The 12758-nt window shown below is 42.0% G+C and overlaps 1 protein-coding gene across 3 annotated transcripts in view; it reads right to left on the reverse strand.

Annotated features, from left to right (window-relative positions):
• Nucleotides 1-12758, reverse strand: part of SSBP2 (single stranded DNA binding protein 2) — a 274434-nt gene that overhangs the window by 8110 nt on the left and 253566 nt on the right. For 2 of the 3 annotated variants that reach the window (XM_089693231.1, XM_089693230.1), the window contains exons 15-16: nt 11713-11741; nt 6805-6903 (exon numbers count right to left, since the gene is read on the reverse strand). In XM_089693231.1, coding sequence (XP_089549357.1) covers nt 6805-6903; nt 11713-11741 — 128 coding nt within the window. The remainder of the gene's footprint in view (nt 1-6804; nt 6904-11712; nt 11742-12758) is intronic. The other variant, XM_089693232.1, reaches the window with a different exon arrangement.

Genomic DNA, 12758 nt, shown 5'->3' on the forward strand with positions numbered 1-12758 from the left:
GTGAGTTTTCAAAGATCGACTAAAGGCAGGCATTATCATTGAAAGTGAGAATAAAAGGAAACCCCAAAATTTGGGTTGTCCCCAGGAAAGTAAATCTTCCAATGATGGCACTGTTTCTGGTGGCCTGGGGGTCCCCAAGGGCTTCCCTTAATTTGCAGGAATTTCCTCTCACATCCCACTGTGGCTATGTGACAGGAAATTAAGGCAAATCTCACCAATGGGACACAGATGACCAAAAAAAAAAAAAAAGAGGACAGGGGTTATGACCCTTTGTTACTCTATCCAAACTGAAAAAAAAAGGTTTTGCCTATAGTTCTCCTTTAACTACTTGCCTACCAGGCACTTATACCCCCTTCTTCACCAGGCCAATTTTCAGCTTTCAGCGCTGCCGCACTTTGATTGACAATTGCGCGGTCATGCAAGATTGTACCCATATGAAATTTTTATCTTTTTTTCTCACAAATAGACCTTTCTTTTGGTGGCATTAAATCGCCGCAGGGCACTTTGCACTTTTTTTGTTTATAGCACAAAAAGTAAACAATTTGAAAAAAGAAAAAAAAAGTTTCTTTGTTTCTATTATAAAATTTTTCAACCAGGTAATTTTTCTCCTTCACTGATGTGCGTTGATGAGGCAGCACTGATGGGCGCTAATAGGCGGCACTGATAGGTGGCACTAATGAGGTGGCACAGATAGGCGGCACTAATGAGGTGTCACGGATAGGCGGCACTGATAGACAGCACTTATAGGTGGCACTGACTGGCATCACTGCTGGGCACTGACTGGTGGCACTGCTAGGCATTGACTGGCGCAACTGTTGGGCACTGACTGGCACAACCGCTGGCACTGACTGGTGGCACTGACTGGCAGCACTGCTGGGCTGCACTGATAGGTGTCACTGGTGGGCACAGGTGGGTGACACTGCTGGGCACAGGTAGGTGGCACTGCTGGACAAAGGTGGGCGCACTGCTGGTCACAGGTGGGCGGAACTACTGGGCACCGATCATCAGGGCACTGATCATTAGTGCCCTGATGATCGGTGCCGATCCCCGCTCTGACAACTGCCAGTTCTCAGCAGTACTTTCCTCACGCTCTGACAGCGTGAGGAAAGTGCAGCCGAGAACCGGCAATTGCATTTCCCGGTGATCAGCGTGTCATTGGACACGGCTGATCACGTGGTAAAAGGCCGCTGTGATTGGCCTTTTACCACATCACGTGATCAGCTGTGTCTGTAGGACTCAGCGATCACGGAGATCGCCGGAGGCGTGCAGGAGAGTGCGTTCTGGGAGGACGTCATATGAGGCCGTCCCAGAACTGGCCGGCCGCAGTGTAGCCGTCATTCGGCTATCTGCGGTTGGCAAGTAGTTAAACTATACACCTAACCAAAGCCTAAAACCTAACCCTTAAGCTAACCTGAACCCAAACAGGATTGGTGCTTAAAGTGTATCTAAATCCAAAAATGCATTTCAGCTTACCAGTCCTTAGATATGGAAACATATTTTCTGCAAGTACAGGAAAATAATTAAGTATTAAGAAAACCAACGCTGCTACCACATCTAAGGACTTGTAAAAGTCCAATGCAGAGACCTTACAGTGGCTGGTACCACGATCCCAGAGCAGTATGAAATGATTTGTTGCTTTGTTTATTCAGAACTGATTCTGAATGTCCAAGTGCACAGCCTGTCAATGTTACTAGAAGATTAAACTAACTTTTATACACGGTTCTGACGGTGTTCCTATCACCCTTCAACACACACAAAATAACTGCTAAGAAAGGGTCAAAATATATGCCTACTTATTAAACTTTTTGAAATTGTGGCCTCTTAAAGTGTTACTAAACCCACAACACAGTAAAATCAGTCTGTATATGCAGTAAAGTATGCTTGTTCTACTCACTGTGGAACCTAAGGGGTTATTCCTCCGCATTCTGTAAAAACGTTGTTCGATCCTGACTTCTCTGATCCTCCCCTTCTTCCACTGTCTCCCTCCCACATGCTCAGTTTAGTGTGTATTGCTAAACATGTCTTTTTTTTCTTGTTAGAGTGCATGTGATCAGCACGGGGCCAATCAGCACTGTCCAGATAGAGGCCAGGGGTCCTGCATCCTCCTAGAGCAGAATGAAAACTTCTTCTACAAGCTTTAACCAGTGCTCTGCTGGACACTGATAGAAGTCACAAGACTGCTCTAACTGCTGATGAGAAGAAGGTATTTAGCAGTTTATATTTACTAAAATAATTGCATTTCCATGTAGTGTGTACTGTGGGAGACCAGATATAGTGAATGCAGGGTCTTGGGTTTAATGACACTTTGAAGTGTCTAACTATTCTTCACTGCTTGAATGCTTAGAGGTAGGGCTGATACCAGGTGTTTGCTATCATTACTTTCTCTGTATGTACATGGCACAGTGTAAATGATGGGGGGTACAGTCGCAGAGCATTGTCCTGCGTGAGTGCATTTTCTCCTGAAGTGCAAAACAGCAGCTGAACACAGCTCCCTGATCATGTCCTCTCTGCTTTTCACAGGTAAATGCTGTTATGTGATCTCCACCTTAAACTGTCTCCTTGTAATACAATAACTTCCTGCAAAAACTAAGGATAATTAGTCCTATATCTTTTTCCCTGTTTGTGGTGATTGATTCTCACCTCCTTTGCCTTTCTGTGATCAGAGAATTAAACATCTTTTATGACTTTGGCCTATATCTGTGTCTGGACTGGTTTTGACCATCCTCCCCCCAAATTCATGTGGTCCATATCAGTTCAGTTCCTAATTGGGGCGACAAGGAGTTGCTCATTTGATTATCCCCCTATAAATTTAGATCAGCTTATGGGGAGGCCACGGGGGGGCATTGTCCTGTGTGAGTGCATTTTCTGCTGGAGTGCAAAACAGTTGAACACAGCAGTTTAGCTAAAGCAGAATAACTCAAGCAGAAGGAAGATACAACAAAGAACTCTATTGCACACTGGATGGACTGTGAGCAAACACCCTGGGAAACATCTCCTTTGATTCCCACTCCATCTACCTTTTTTCATATTACTATCCTCTGCTCTAAAAATCCCCTTTCTTTACCCCTCTGCTCCACCCCAAAGCTTATACATCTCACCCTCACATCTACTATCTCCCTACTACTGCTATCACCTCCTACTGATACTTTACTCACCTGCTCACCCAAACACCAGGGACAGGAAGGCATGTGCACTCATATACATCCCTCTCCCATTTTACTGTCCTCACCCTCCTTCTCCTAACCTCTGGGAATATTTATTTATTTAATTTATTTCAGGTACTTATATAGCACTGTCCATTTACGCAGTGCTTCATATAAATATTGTGCATTCATATCAGTCCTTAACCCTCAAGGGGTGTACAGTCTAAGTTCCCTAACCTACATTCATACATACACATACTAGGGCCAATTTAGACCGGAGCCAATTAACCTACCAGCGTGTCTTTAAGGTGTAGGAAGAAACCGGAGTACCTGGAGGAAACCCACGCAGGCACAGGGAGAACATGCAAACTTCAGGCAGGTGGTGCCGTGGTTGGGATTCGAACCAACGACCCTAGTACTGCCAGGCGGAAGTGCTAACCATTTAGTCACTGTGCTGCCCCAAACCCTAGTCCTCCAGTATCTCACCCCCACACTAGGCACCCTCCTTCCTCCGGGAATAGCCACAATCCACTCAACTTAATCTCAATCCCCATGCTCCTAAAAACCACTCTCCTTTTTTCATGTGCACTCTGTAATGCCCACTCTGTTTGTAATAAGCTCACCTCTGTCCATTACCTTTTTGTCTCCTGCTCCCTTAACCTACTAGCAATTACAGAAACCTGGCTTCAAGCATAAGATTCTGCTTCTCCCACAGCACTTTCCTATGGAAGCCTTCTCTGGACTCACCCAGACCCAGTGGTGGGAAAGGAGGTGGAGTTGGTTTGCTTCTATCCCCACTGAGCACCTTTCAAGTCCTCCCTAACCCTCCCTCTCTATCCTTCTCTGCTTTCGAGACTCACCGCATTTGACTGTTTTCTCCCATTTCTCTGAGGATTGCACTTTCTTAATGACTTCTCTGCTTGGCTATTCTACTTTCTCTCCTCTGAAATACCCACTATCATTCTTAGAGATTTTAACATCCCCATTAATGTGAAAAATCCGGCTACATCCCAGCTCTTCAACCTAACCTCATCTTTTGCCCTAACACAATAGACACAGTCCTCTGCTCACTCTGATGGGAATACATTAGACCATGTTTTCTCCCATCCTTGCACTCCCTACAACCTCACAAACACCCCCTTTCCACTCTCTGATCACAATTTCATCACCTTTACAGTGTCCTCGTCTAAAAACACTTACCCCTCCAAGCAGCAAACAATTACCTGCAGAAACCTTCACAACTTAAACCCCTGTCTTTTCCACTCTGCAACTCACTGCCTCTATGACAGAATCTCTCCCCTGTCCTGCCCTGACCTGGCCACTGCTGTCTACAACAGTTCACTTTCATCCACACTAGACTCACTTGCAACTCTAACTACGCAAAGTATCAGGCCCCAACCGTTACAACCATGGCAGACTGACAACACCAGAAATCTTAAGCGACATAGTCGTGCACTGGAGCGATTGTGGTGTAAAACCAAATCTCAGCAAGCATTCACCCTATATAAATCTGCTTTCCTAACCTACAATTCCTCCCTCCATGTTGCCAAACAAGCCTACTTTGTCACTCTTATAAATACCTTATCATCCACTCCTCGTCATCTCTTCTCTACTTTTAACTCTTTACTTTCTCCACCTCCACCCAGTAACTCACTTACTGCTTACGAGATTGCAAATCATTTCAAAAACAAGATTGATGCAATCCGCAGGGGCATCTCCGCTATACAGAGATCTATCCCACTTATAATACCTTATACTAAACCTCCCTCAACACTTTCCTCTTTTGACCTTGCTACTATTAAAGAGGTCACCAAAGTTTTCTCAGAAGCCCCCTGAATCCTGTCCCCTCTCAACTACTACGGTCACCCTCTTATTCTGTCCTATGCTCCCTCACTCACATCTTCAATCTCTCCCTCTCTAATGGTTCCTTCCCCACACCTCTAAAGCATGCACAGATCACTCACATACTTAAAAAACCCCTCACTGGACCCCACCAACCTGAACAACGTAAGACCCATCTCCCTGCTCTTGTTTACCTCTAAACTCTAGGAACGCTTAATCTACAATCGCCTGAGCTCCTACCTCACTGACAACAACCTTCTTGACCCTATACAGTTTGGTTTTCACTCACTACACTCCACTGATACTGCCTTACTAAAACTCACTAATGATTTACTAACTGCTAAAACCAATGGCCACTACTCCATACTCTTACTACTTGACCTCTCTGTGGCTTTTGATACTGTTGACCATCCCCTCCTCCTCAAAAAACTCCACTCTTGACCTGCGAGACTCTGCTGTCTCCTGGTTCTCCTCCTACCTATCGCAGAGCTCCTTCAGCATTACCTATAACTCTGGCTCCTCCTCTCCACTCCCTTTTTCTGTAGGGTCTCTCAAGGTTCTGTCCTTGGACCCCTTTTCTTCTCCATCTACACCTCCTCCCTTGGTACTTGAAGCCATGGGAGTTTATAAAGTGACCATCTCTATGCTGATGACACACAAATATATCTTTTTACTCCTCAACTCACCCCTTCAGTCTCTCGCTATACTAACCTACTAAGTGACATATCAGCATGGATGTCACTCCACTTCCTCAAATGAAATCTTTCCAAAACGGAGCTCATACTATTCCCTCCAGCCCGTGCCCCCTCCCCTGACTTCTCCATCAAGATCAATAACACAACCATCAGTCCCTCCCCTCATGCCAGGGTACTAGGGGTAATCATGGACTCCCATCTGTCCTTTCAGCCTCAAATCCAATCACTGTCCAAATCTTGTAGACTTCACCTCCGCAACATCTCCAAGATACGCCTGTACTTAAACTCTGAAACCACTAAGCAACTTATTCACTCCCTTGTTATCTCTCGCCTTGACTATTGCAACTCCCTCTTCATTGACCTACCTAATCGTAGGCGATCCCCTCTTCAATTAATCATGAATGCTGCTGCCAGACACATCCACCTTACTAACCGTTCCATGTCTGCCAAACCCTCCATTGGCTTCCCATTGCCCAACGAATAAAATTCAAAACATTAACAATAACACATCAAGCCATTTATAACTCTGCCCCAAATTACATCACCGATCTTGTCTCCAAATATCACCCAAGCTGTACTCTCCGCTCCTCCCACGACCTCATGCTCTCTAACTCCCTTGTCTCCTCCTCCTATGCTCGTCTCCAGGACTTCTCCAGAGCCTCCCCCATCCTCTGGAAATCTCTACCCCAATCTATCCGACTATCGCCTACTCTGCCCACTTTTAGTCGATCTCTGAAAACCTATATCTCTTGAGGGAAGCCTATTCCGCCTTCAGTTAATAATGCAATCTTCTATTCCTAATATCAGTTCCTCCCCCACAGTTATTACCTTTTGTAACACTAGCCCCTCCCTCTTAGATTGTAAGCTCCAAGGAGCAGGGCCCTCCTAGCCCTCTTGTATTTAACTGTATCATTGCTGTATTGTCTCCCTTTATATTGTAAAGCGCTGAGCAAACTGTTGGCGCTACATAAATCTTGTATAATAATAATGATAATAATAAACGTGGAAATTTTGGTGACAGCATCTGTAGGAACAAACTCTAACTTATCTGTGATAAATATTTCCATTATCGATGTGTTATTGTTGTACAGAGGTCTCAGACAAAGAACACAGAAAATACTCACACTTTCACTCTGGAAGGGGTTTAAGAAATTTCCACCCATTTCACCATCATCTCTTGGCGTGCCTGGCTGGTTACTCAGACTCATGTTGTTTGGAGAGTTCTGTACCCAGATGAGGTACAAGGTTATTAAACACAATGCAAATTTAAAAATTATATGCATATATGTACTAAATAACAAAACAAATTTGCTTTAAAGTATAACTAAAGGCAAAACTGTTTTTAGTTCTGGACAGAGTGGAGAGGGATTAGACCCCCTGTCATTTTTTTATTGCTGTCTGTGTCCCCATTAAGGAGATTCACCCTCTCTTTTTGTTGTTTACCATTATCACTGAAATTAAAAGAAAATCTCCAATTTTGTGTTGTCCCCAGAAAAGTAATAGAAGTGAAATCTTCCAATGGGAACACTACTTCAGGTGACCTGGGGATCCCCAAGGTATTCCCCTAATTTGCAGGGATTTCTTCACTTCCTGTATGGCTATGGGATAGGAAGTGAAGGGAAATCTCTGCAATGGGAAACCGATAGCAAAAAGAAAAATCTGATAAGAGTTATAACTCTCCCTTCCTTTGTCCAAAATGGAAAAAAAAGCCTATAGTTCTACTCTAACCTCCCCATCCCCAGTAGCTTACTTTTACCTTTCCCTCATTCACCCGTTGCCCCATTCAACACTGGAAGACAAAATGAATTACCCAGTATTCCCAAGTATAGGGGAGCATGTGACTCATCCATATGATAAAATATCATGTTTTTGCTCTCTGATGGGTTTGTTTTGTTTTTTCAGCCTAATGATGGCTTGCTTCACTGATAGTGACAGCTCTTTGGATCTCATCTTGAGAGTTGACAGCAACAGATTCCAAATGCAAATAGCACACTTGAAATGAACTCTGGACATTATATCTGCTCATTGTAATTGGGATAATGTTATACTTGTATGTAACACAGGATTTCATATCTACTTCTGGCAGCTGAACAGAGTGAGAGAGGAACCAAAGGAAGTATACAGTGCCTTGAAAAAGTATTCATAACCCTTGAAAGTTTCCACATTTTGTCATGTTACAACAAAAATGCAAATGTAAATGGACAGCACGGTGGCTAAATGGTTAGTACTTCTGCCTGGCAGTACTCGGGTCGTTGGTTCAAATCCCAACCACACCACCTCCTGCATGGAGTTTGCATGTTCTCCCTGTGCCTGCGTGGGTTTACTCCAGTTTCCTCCCACACTCCAAAGACATGCTGGTAGGTTAATTGGCTCCTGTCTAAGTTGTCCCTAGTATGTGTCTGTATGAATGTGAGTTAGGGACCTTAGATTGTACGCCCCTTGAGGGTTAGGGACTGATGTGAATGTACAATATATATGTAAAGTGCTGCGTAAATTGACAGCGCTATATAAGTACCTGTAATAAATAAATAAATGTATTTTATTGGGATTTTATGTTATAGACCAACACAAAGTGGCACATAATTGTGAAGTGAAAGGAAAATGATAAATGGTTTTCAACATTTTTTACAAATAAATATCTGAAAGTGTGGCGTGCATTTGTGTTCACCTCCCTTTACTCTGAGAACCCTAACTAAAATGTAGTGGAACCAAGTGCCTTCAGAAGTCACCTAATTAGTAAATAGAGTACACCTGTGTGTAATTTAATCTCAGTAAAAATATATCTGTTCTGTGAAGCCCTCAGAGGTTTGTTAGAGAACATTCGTGAACAAACAACATCATGAAGGCCAAGGAACACACCAGGCAGGTCAGGGATAAAGGTGTGGATACGTTTAAGCAGGGTTAGGTTATAAAAAAAATCCCAAACTTTGAACATCTCATGGAGCACTGTTCAATCCATCATCCGAAAATGGAAAGAGTATAGCACAACTGCAAACCTACCAAGGCATGGCCGTCCACCTAAACCAACAGGCTGGGCAAGGAGAGCATTAATCAGAGAAGCAGCCAAGAGGCCCATGGTAACTCTGGAGGAGCTGCAGAGATCCACAGCTCAGGTAGGAGAATCTGTCCACAGGACAATTATTAGTCGTGCACTCCACAAATCTGGCCTTTATGGAAGAGTGGCAAGAAGAAAACCATTGTTGAATGAAAGCCATAAGAAGTCTGGGACATTTGCAGTCTGCGAGAAGCCATGTGGGGGACACAGCAAACATGTGGAAGAAGGTGCTGTGGTCAGATGAGACCAAAATTTAACTTTTTGGCCCAAAAGCAAAATGCTATATGTGGCGGAAAACTAATACTGCACATCACCCTGAACACACCATCCCCACTGTGAAACATGGTGGTAGCAGCATCATGTTATAGGGAAGATTTTCTTCGGCAGGGACAGTGAAGCTGGCCAGAGTAGATGGGAAGATGGATGGAGCCACATACAGGGCAATCTTAGAAGAAAACCTGTTAGAGTCTGCAAAAGACTTGACTGGGGCAGAGATTCACTTTCCTGCTGGACAACGACCCTAAACATACAGCCAGAGCTACAATGGAATGGTTTAGATAAAAGTATATATATGTGTTAGAATGGCCCAGACAAAGTCCAGACCTAAATCCAATTGAGAATCTGTGGCAAGACTTAAAAATTGCTGTTCACAGATGCTCTCCATCCAATCCCACTGAGCTTGAACTATTTTGCAAAGAGGAATGGGCAAAAATGTCCCTCTCTAGATGTGCAAAGCTGGTAGAGACATCCCCAAAAAAGACTTGCAGCTGTAACTGCAGCAAAAGGTGGTTCTACAATGTATTAACTTGGGGGGCTGAATACAAATGCTAGCCACACTTTTCACAAATTTATTTGTAAAAAATGTTGAAAACCATTTATCATTTTCCTTCTACTTCACAATTATGTGCCACTTTGTGTTGGTCTATCACATAAAATCCTAATAAAATACATTTACGTTTTTGGTTGTAACATGACAAAATGTGGAAAATTTCAAGGGGTATGAATACTTTTTCAAGGAACTGTATGCATCTGTGGAGGTCTGCATTAGAGTTTACCTGTGGCTTTGCTCTTTATGGGCAGAGAACAAGTTCATGTAAACCCTACATCAATTTTCATTGTGTTTGGCTTGATGCCTCATTGTATTCAGTTTTCTTACGCATGTAGTTTTTTTTGTAAATCGGTTGCAAAGTTTCTTGCCAGTAACAATACTTTCTGTTATATGCTGACAATGCTAAGTCGCTGCCTCCAATTAGCAGCCATAAAAGCGACTTTAGTTGCTTGTTGGGCTGCCTATCATATCATAGTTGGGTGGCCAGCTGTAGGAGCTCACATTACAGGCTGTTAATCTGCTACTATTGAAAGGCAGTAGCTTAGCATGGTCAGATTTACTTTTTATGCGATCTATAAACAAAAGATATAAGCAGTGTTAGTGTTCCTGTTGAAGTTATAAAAAATATTCTCTAAAATTTCTTCAGTGTATGAGGACACTAACATTTTGTTTCGATTACAAAATAGAATAGAATACAAAATAGAAAAAGTATTTACAAATGAAATAAAGTTTTTTTTTTCTTCTTTTGCATTTATTGCCTTTTGCCCTTCATTTGCTGTCTAAATTGAAGGTTTTGTTTTCTTGGGGAAGCAAATACCTTTTTTGACAGGTACCTCCTTAATCATTTGTCTCATTTGGTGGTATTTTATAACCACTGGGCTTTTTGTTTTTTTACTATATAAAAGGGGGGGAAAAAAATACTATCATAAATGTAAAAAATAAAAATGGTTTCCCTTACTTGCTGTTATTAAACATATCAAATAAAAATGCTAAGACAGTACAAAAACCCTCCAAATTACCTCCCCCCCCATTTGGAAAGCAGACACCCCAAGATTATCTACATTTTTGCCACAATTTTTTGGAAATGAAGAAACATGCTGGTATTGAGAGAATAAAATATGGAGCTACTTATTGTGTATCATAGATCATATACAGAGGGAGGGGGAAATGAAGGGATTAATGTGCAGGCCACATACAATGGGAGGATGGAGATTAAGGGGTTAATGTTCAAACATGTGGGATAAGTAAAGTGTAGGGGCTAAAATACAGGCTCCTGCAGAGACATGGATGTTATTTATATATATAGGAGAGGTGGGATGAACAGATGAAAGCTATCCACAACTCTGAATATCTGCTGCAACTACTACTGCCTGTGATCTGGAACTAATGAATGAATGAGTCATTCATTCCTTCCTCCCTTTCCAATGTTGTATGAGGAAGGGTCAGGGCTCACCAATGTAAACACAATACTGTTTATATTTGTGATCGCTGTGATTGGTCACTGTGTGTAAACAAAACTATCCAAGGATGGCTCAGTTCACTGTGCTTAATGGCTGCACTGGCCATTTGAGGGTACTTTCTGTAGTGCCGTTTATAAAGAGCAATGCAGAAATAAACTTCCACCACTGTGTCATTCAAAAACAACAGCTAAAAACTTGCCATGTGAAACTGGAATTTACCCAGATATGAATTCTCCTATTGTACGGACTCAGAACATGTACACATGAGCACTTGTTAATTCGCTGACAAATTTGCAAGGGTGTTCTCACACAATCACACTATTATCTTTATTACCAAGTAAAGATTATGTGTCCCTCCAAGATTTAGTTTCATTTTGTTACGAAGGTCTGACTTTCTAAGACTTCATGGCCAAACGAACTACCATTCCACTGTCTAAAGAGCTTACCTTAGTGGTCAATAAAAGCACTATTAATGAACAACAGGATGGCACTTGGTGGAGGGTAAACCATTACTTAACAATAGGAGAATAGGAGAATACACCTCTATTTGCCTAGCCAAGTTTAAAACAACAAAAAAAAAATATCTAAGCTCACATTTCAAAGTTTACAAATTTTTTTTGGTTGCCATTTTTCTTTTAGGAAACATACAAAGTATGTCCCCGTTGCACCAATCACAATATGCGCTTACCTTGGAAATACTGTCCATGTCCCCTGAGCCTAATAAAAAAAAAACAAAAACACATTAGACCCTTGTCACAATGTCACCTACACAGTCACAGGTGGACATTTATGAATGTGACACAGAATGTAACAGGATATGCTAATTCTCATACTAATGGCCTGTCATTCTTTATAAATGCTAGCAGAGATGTGTACTTAACGGAGCTCTCATTCTCTGCAGGTCATCAATGATTTATAATTATGTATCAAGCTGACAAATAAAGAAGTTTTTTTTATTATTTATTTATTTTTTTATTCCTGAGGGCTGAAAAAAGGCTACTGTTATCACATAATCAAGGCAAGAGATAATCTGAATCACAGCATTGCACAGGAAGACATATAAGTAGTCATAATGTGACAGCTGTACGTTTCAGCAAAATTTGTATTTTGTTAGTGTTGCCTGGAAATGACAGCTGGCTTCTGAATGAACAGCAATCAAAAGGCCTGCATATGTGGTAAGGTCATATTATTTTGTCCTTTACTAACTACTCTAATGTAATCATAAAACAAAAGAAAGCAACTTTCATTGGCATATACTGTACATTTATGAGTGGTATACAAAATATAAGAACGCATAAATGGGTTAACCAGGTTTAAGCGGCCATACAGCCAATGAGATGCTAGATGCTGTATTCTCTATACCAGGGGTGTCCAAACTTTTTTCAAAGAGGGCCAGATTGGATGAAGTGAACATGGTGGAGGGCCGAACATTTTTCCGAACATTCTTTGAACCATTACAATTAAATGCAAATAAATTATTTTATGCCAAGTTAATTGCAAAAGACATACTTTTCATTTCATAACATTAAGATCAACTGACAGCTGAGTTTTCACAATGTATTGAAAATAAATAAAAAAAAAAAAAAAAACTTACCTGCACTAATGTGAAGGGTGAAAAAGGTAGCTGGAGCTGAAGTCTCTGCTCGGCAGCCGGGAGGGGAAGAGAAACACACTTCACGCTGGAAGCCCGGCCCTGAAGTCACCGCCCTCTGTCGCTCCCAGCGCGGCGCAGTC

The sequence above is a fragment of the Staurois parvus genome, unplaced genomic scaffold (genome assembly GCF_062004578.1).
Source record: "Staurois parvus isolate SC_StPar_1 unplaced genomic scaffold, SC_StPar_1.0 ptg000618l, whole genome shotgun sequence".
Lineage (NCBI taxonomy): Eukaryota > Metazoa > Chordata > Amphibia > Anura > Ranidae > Staurois > Staurois parvus.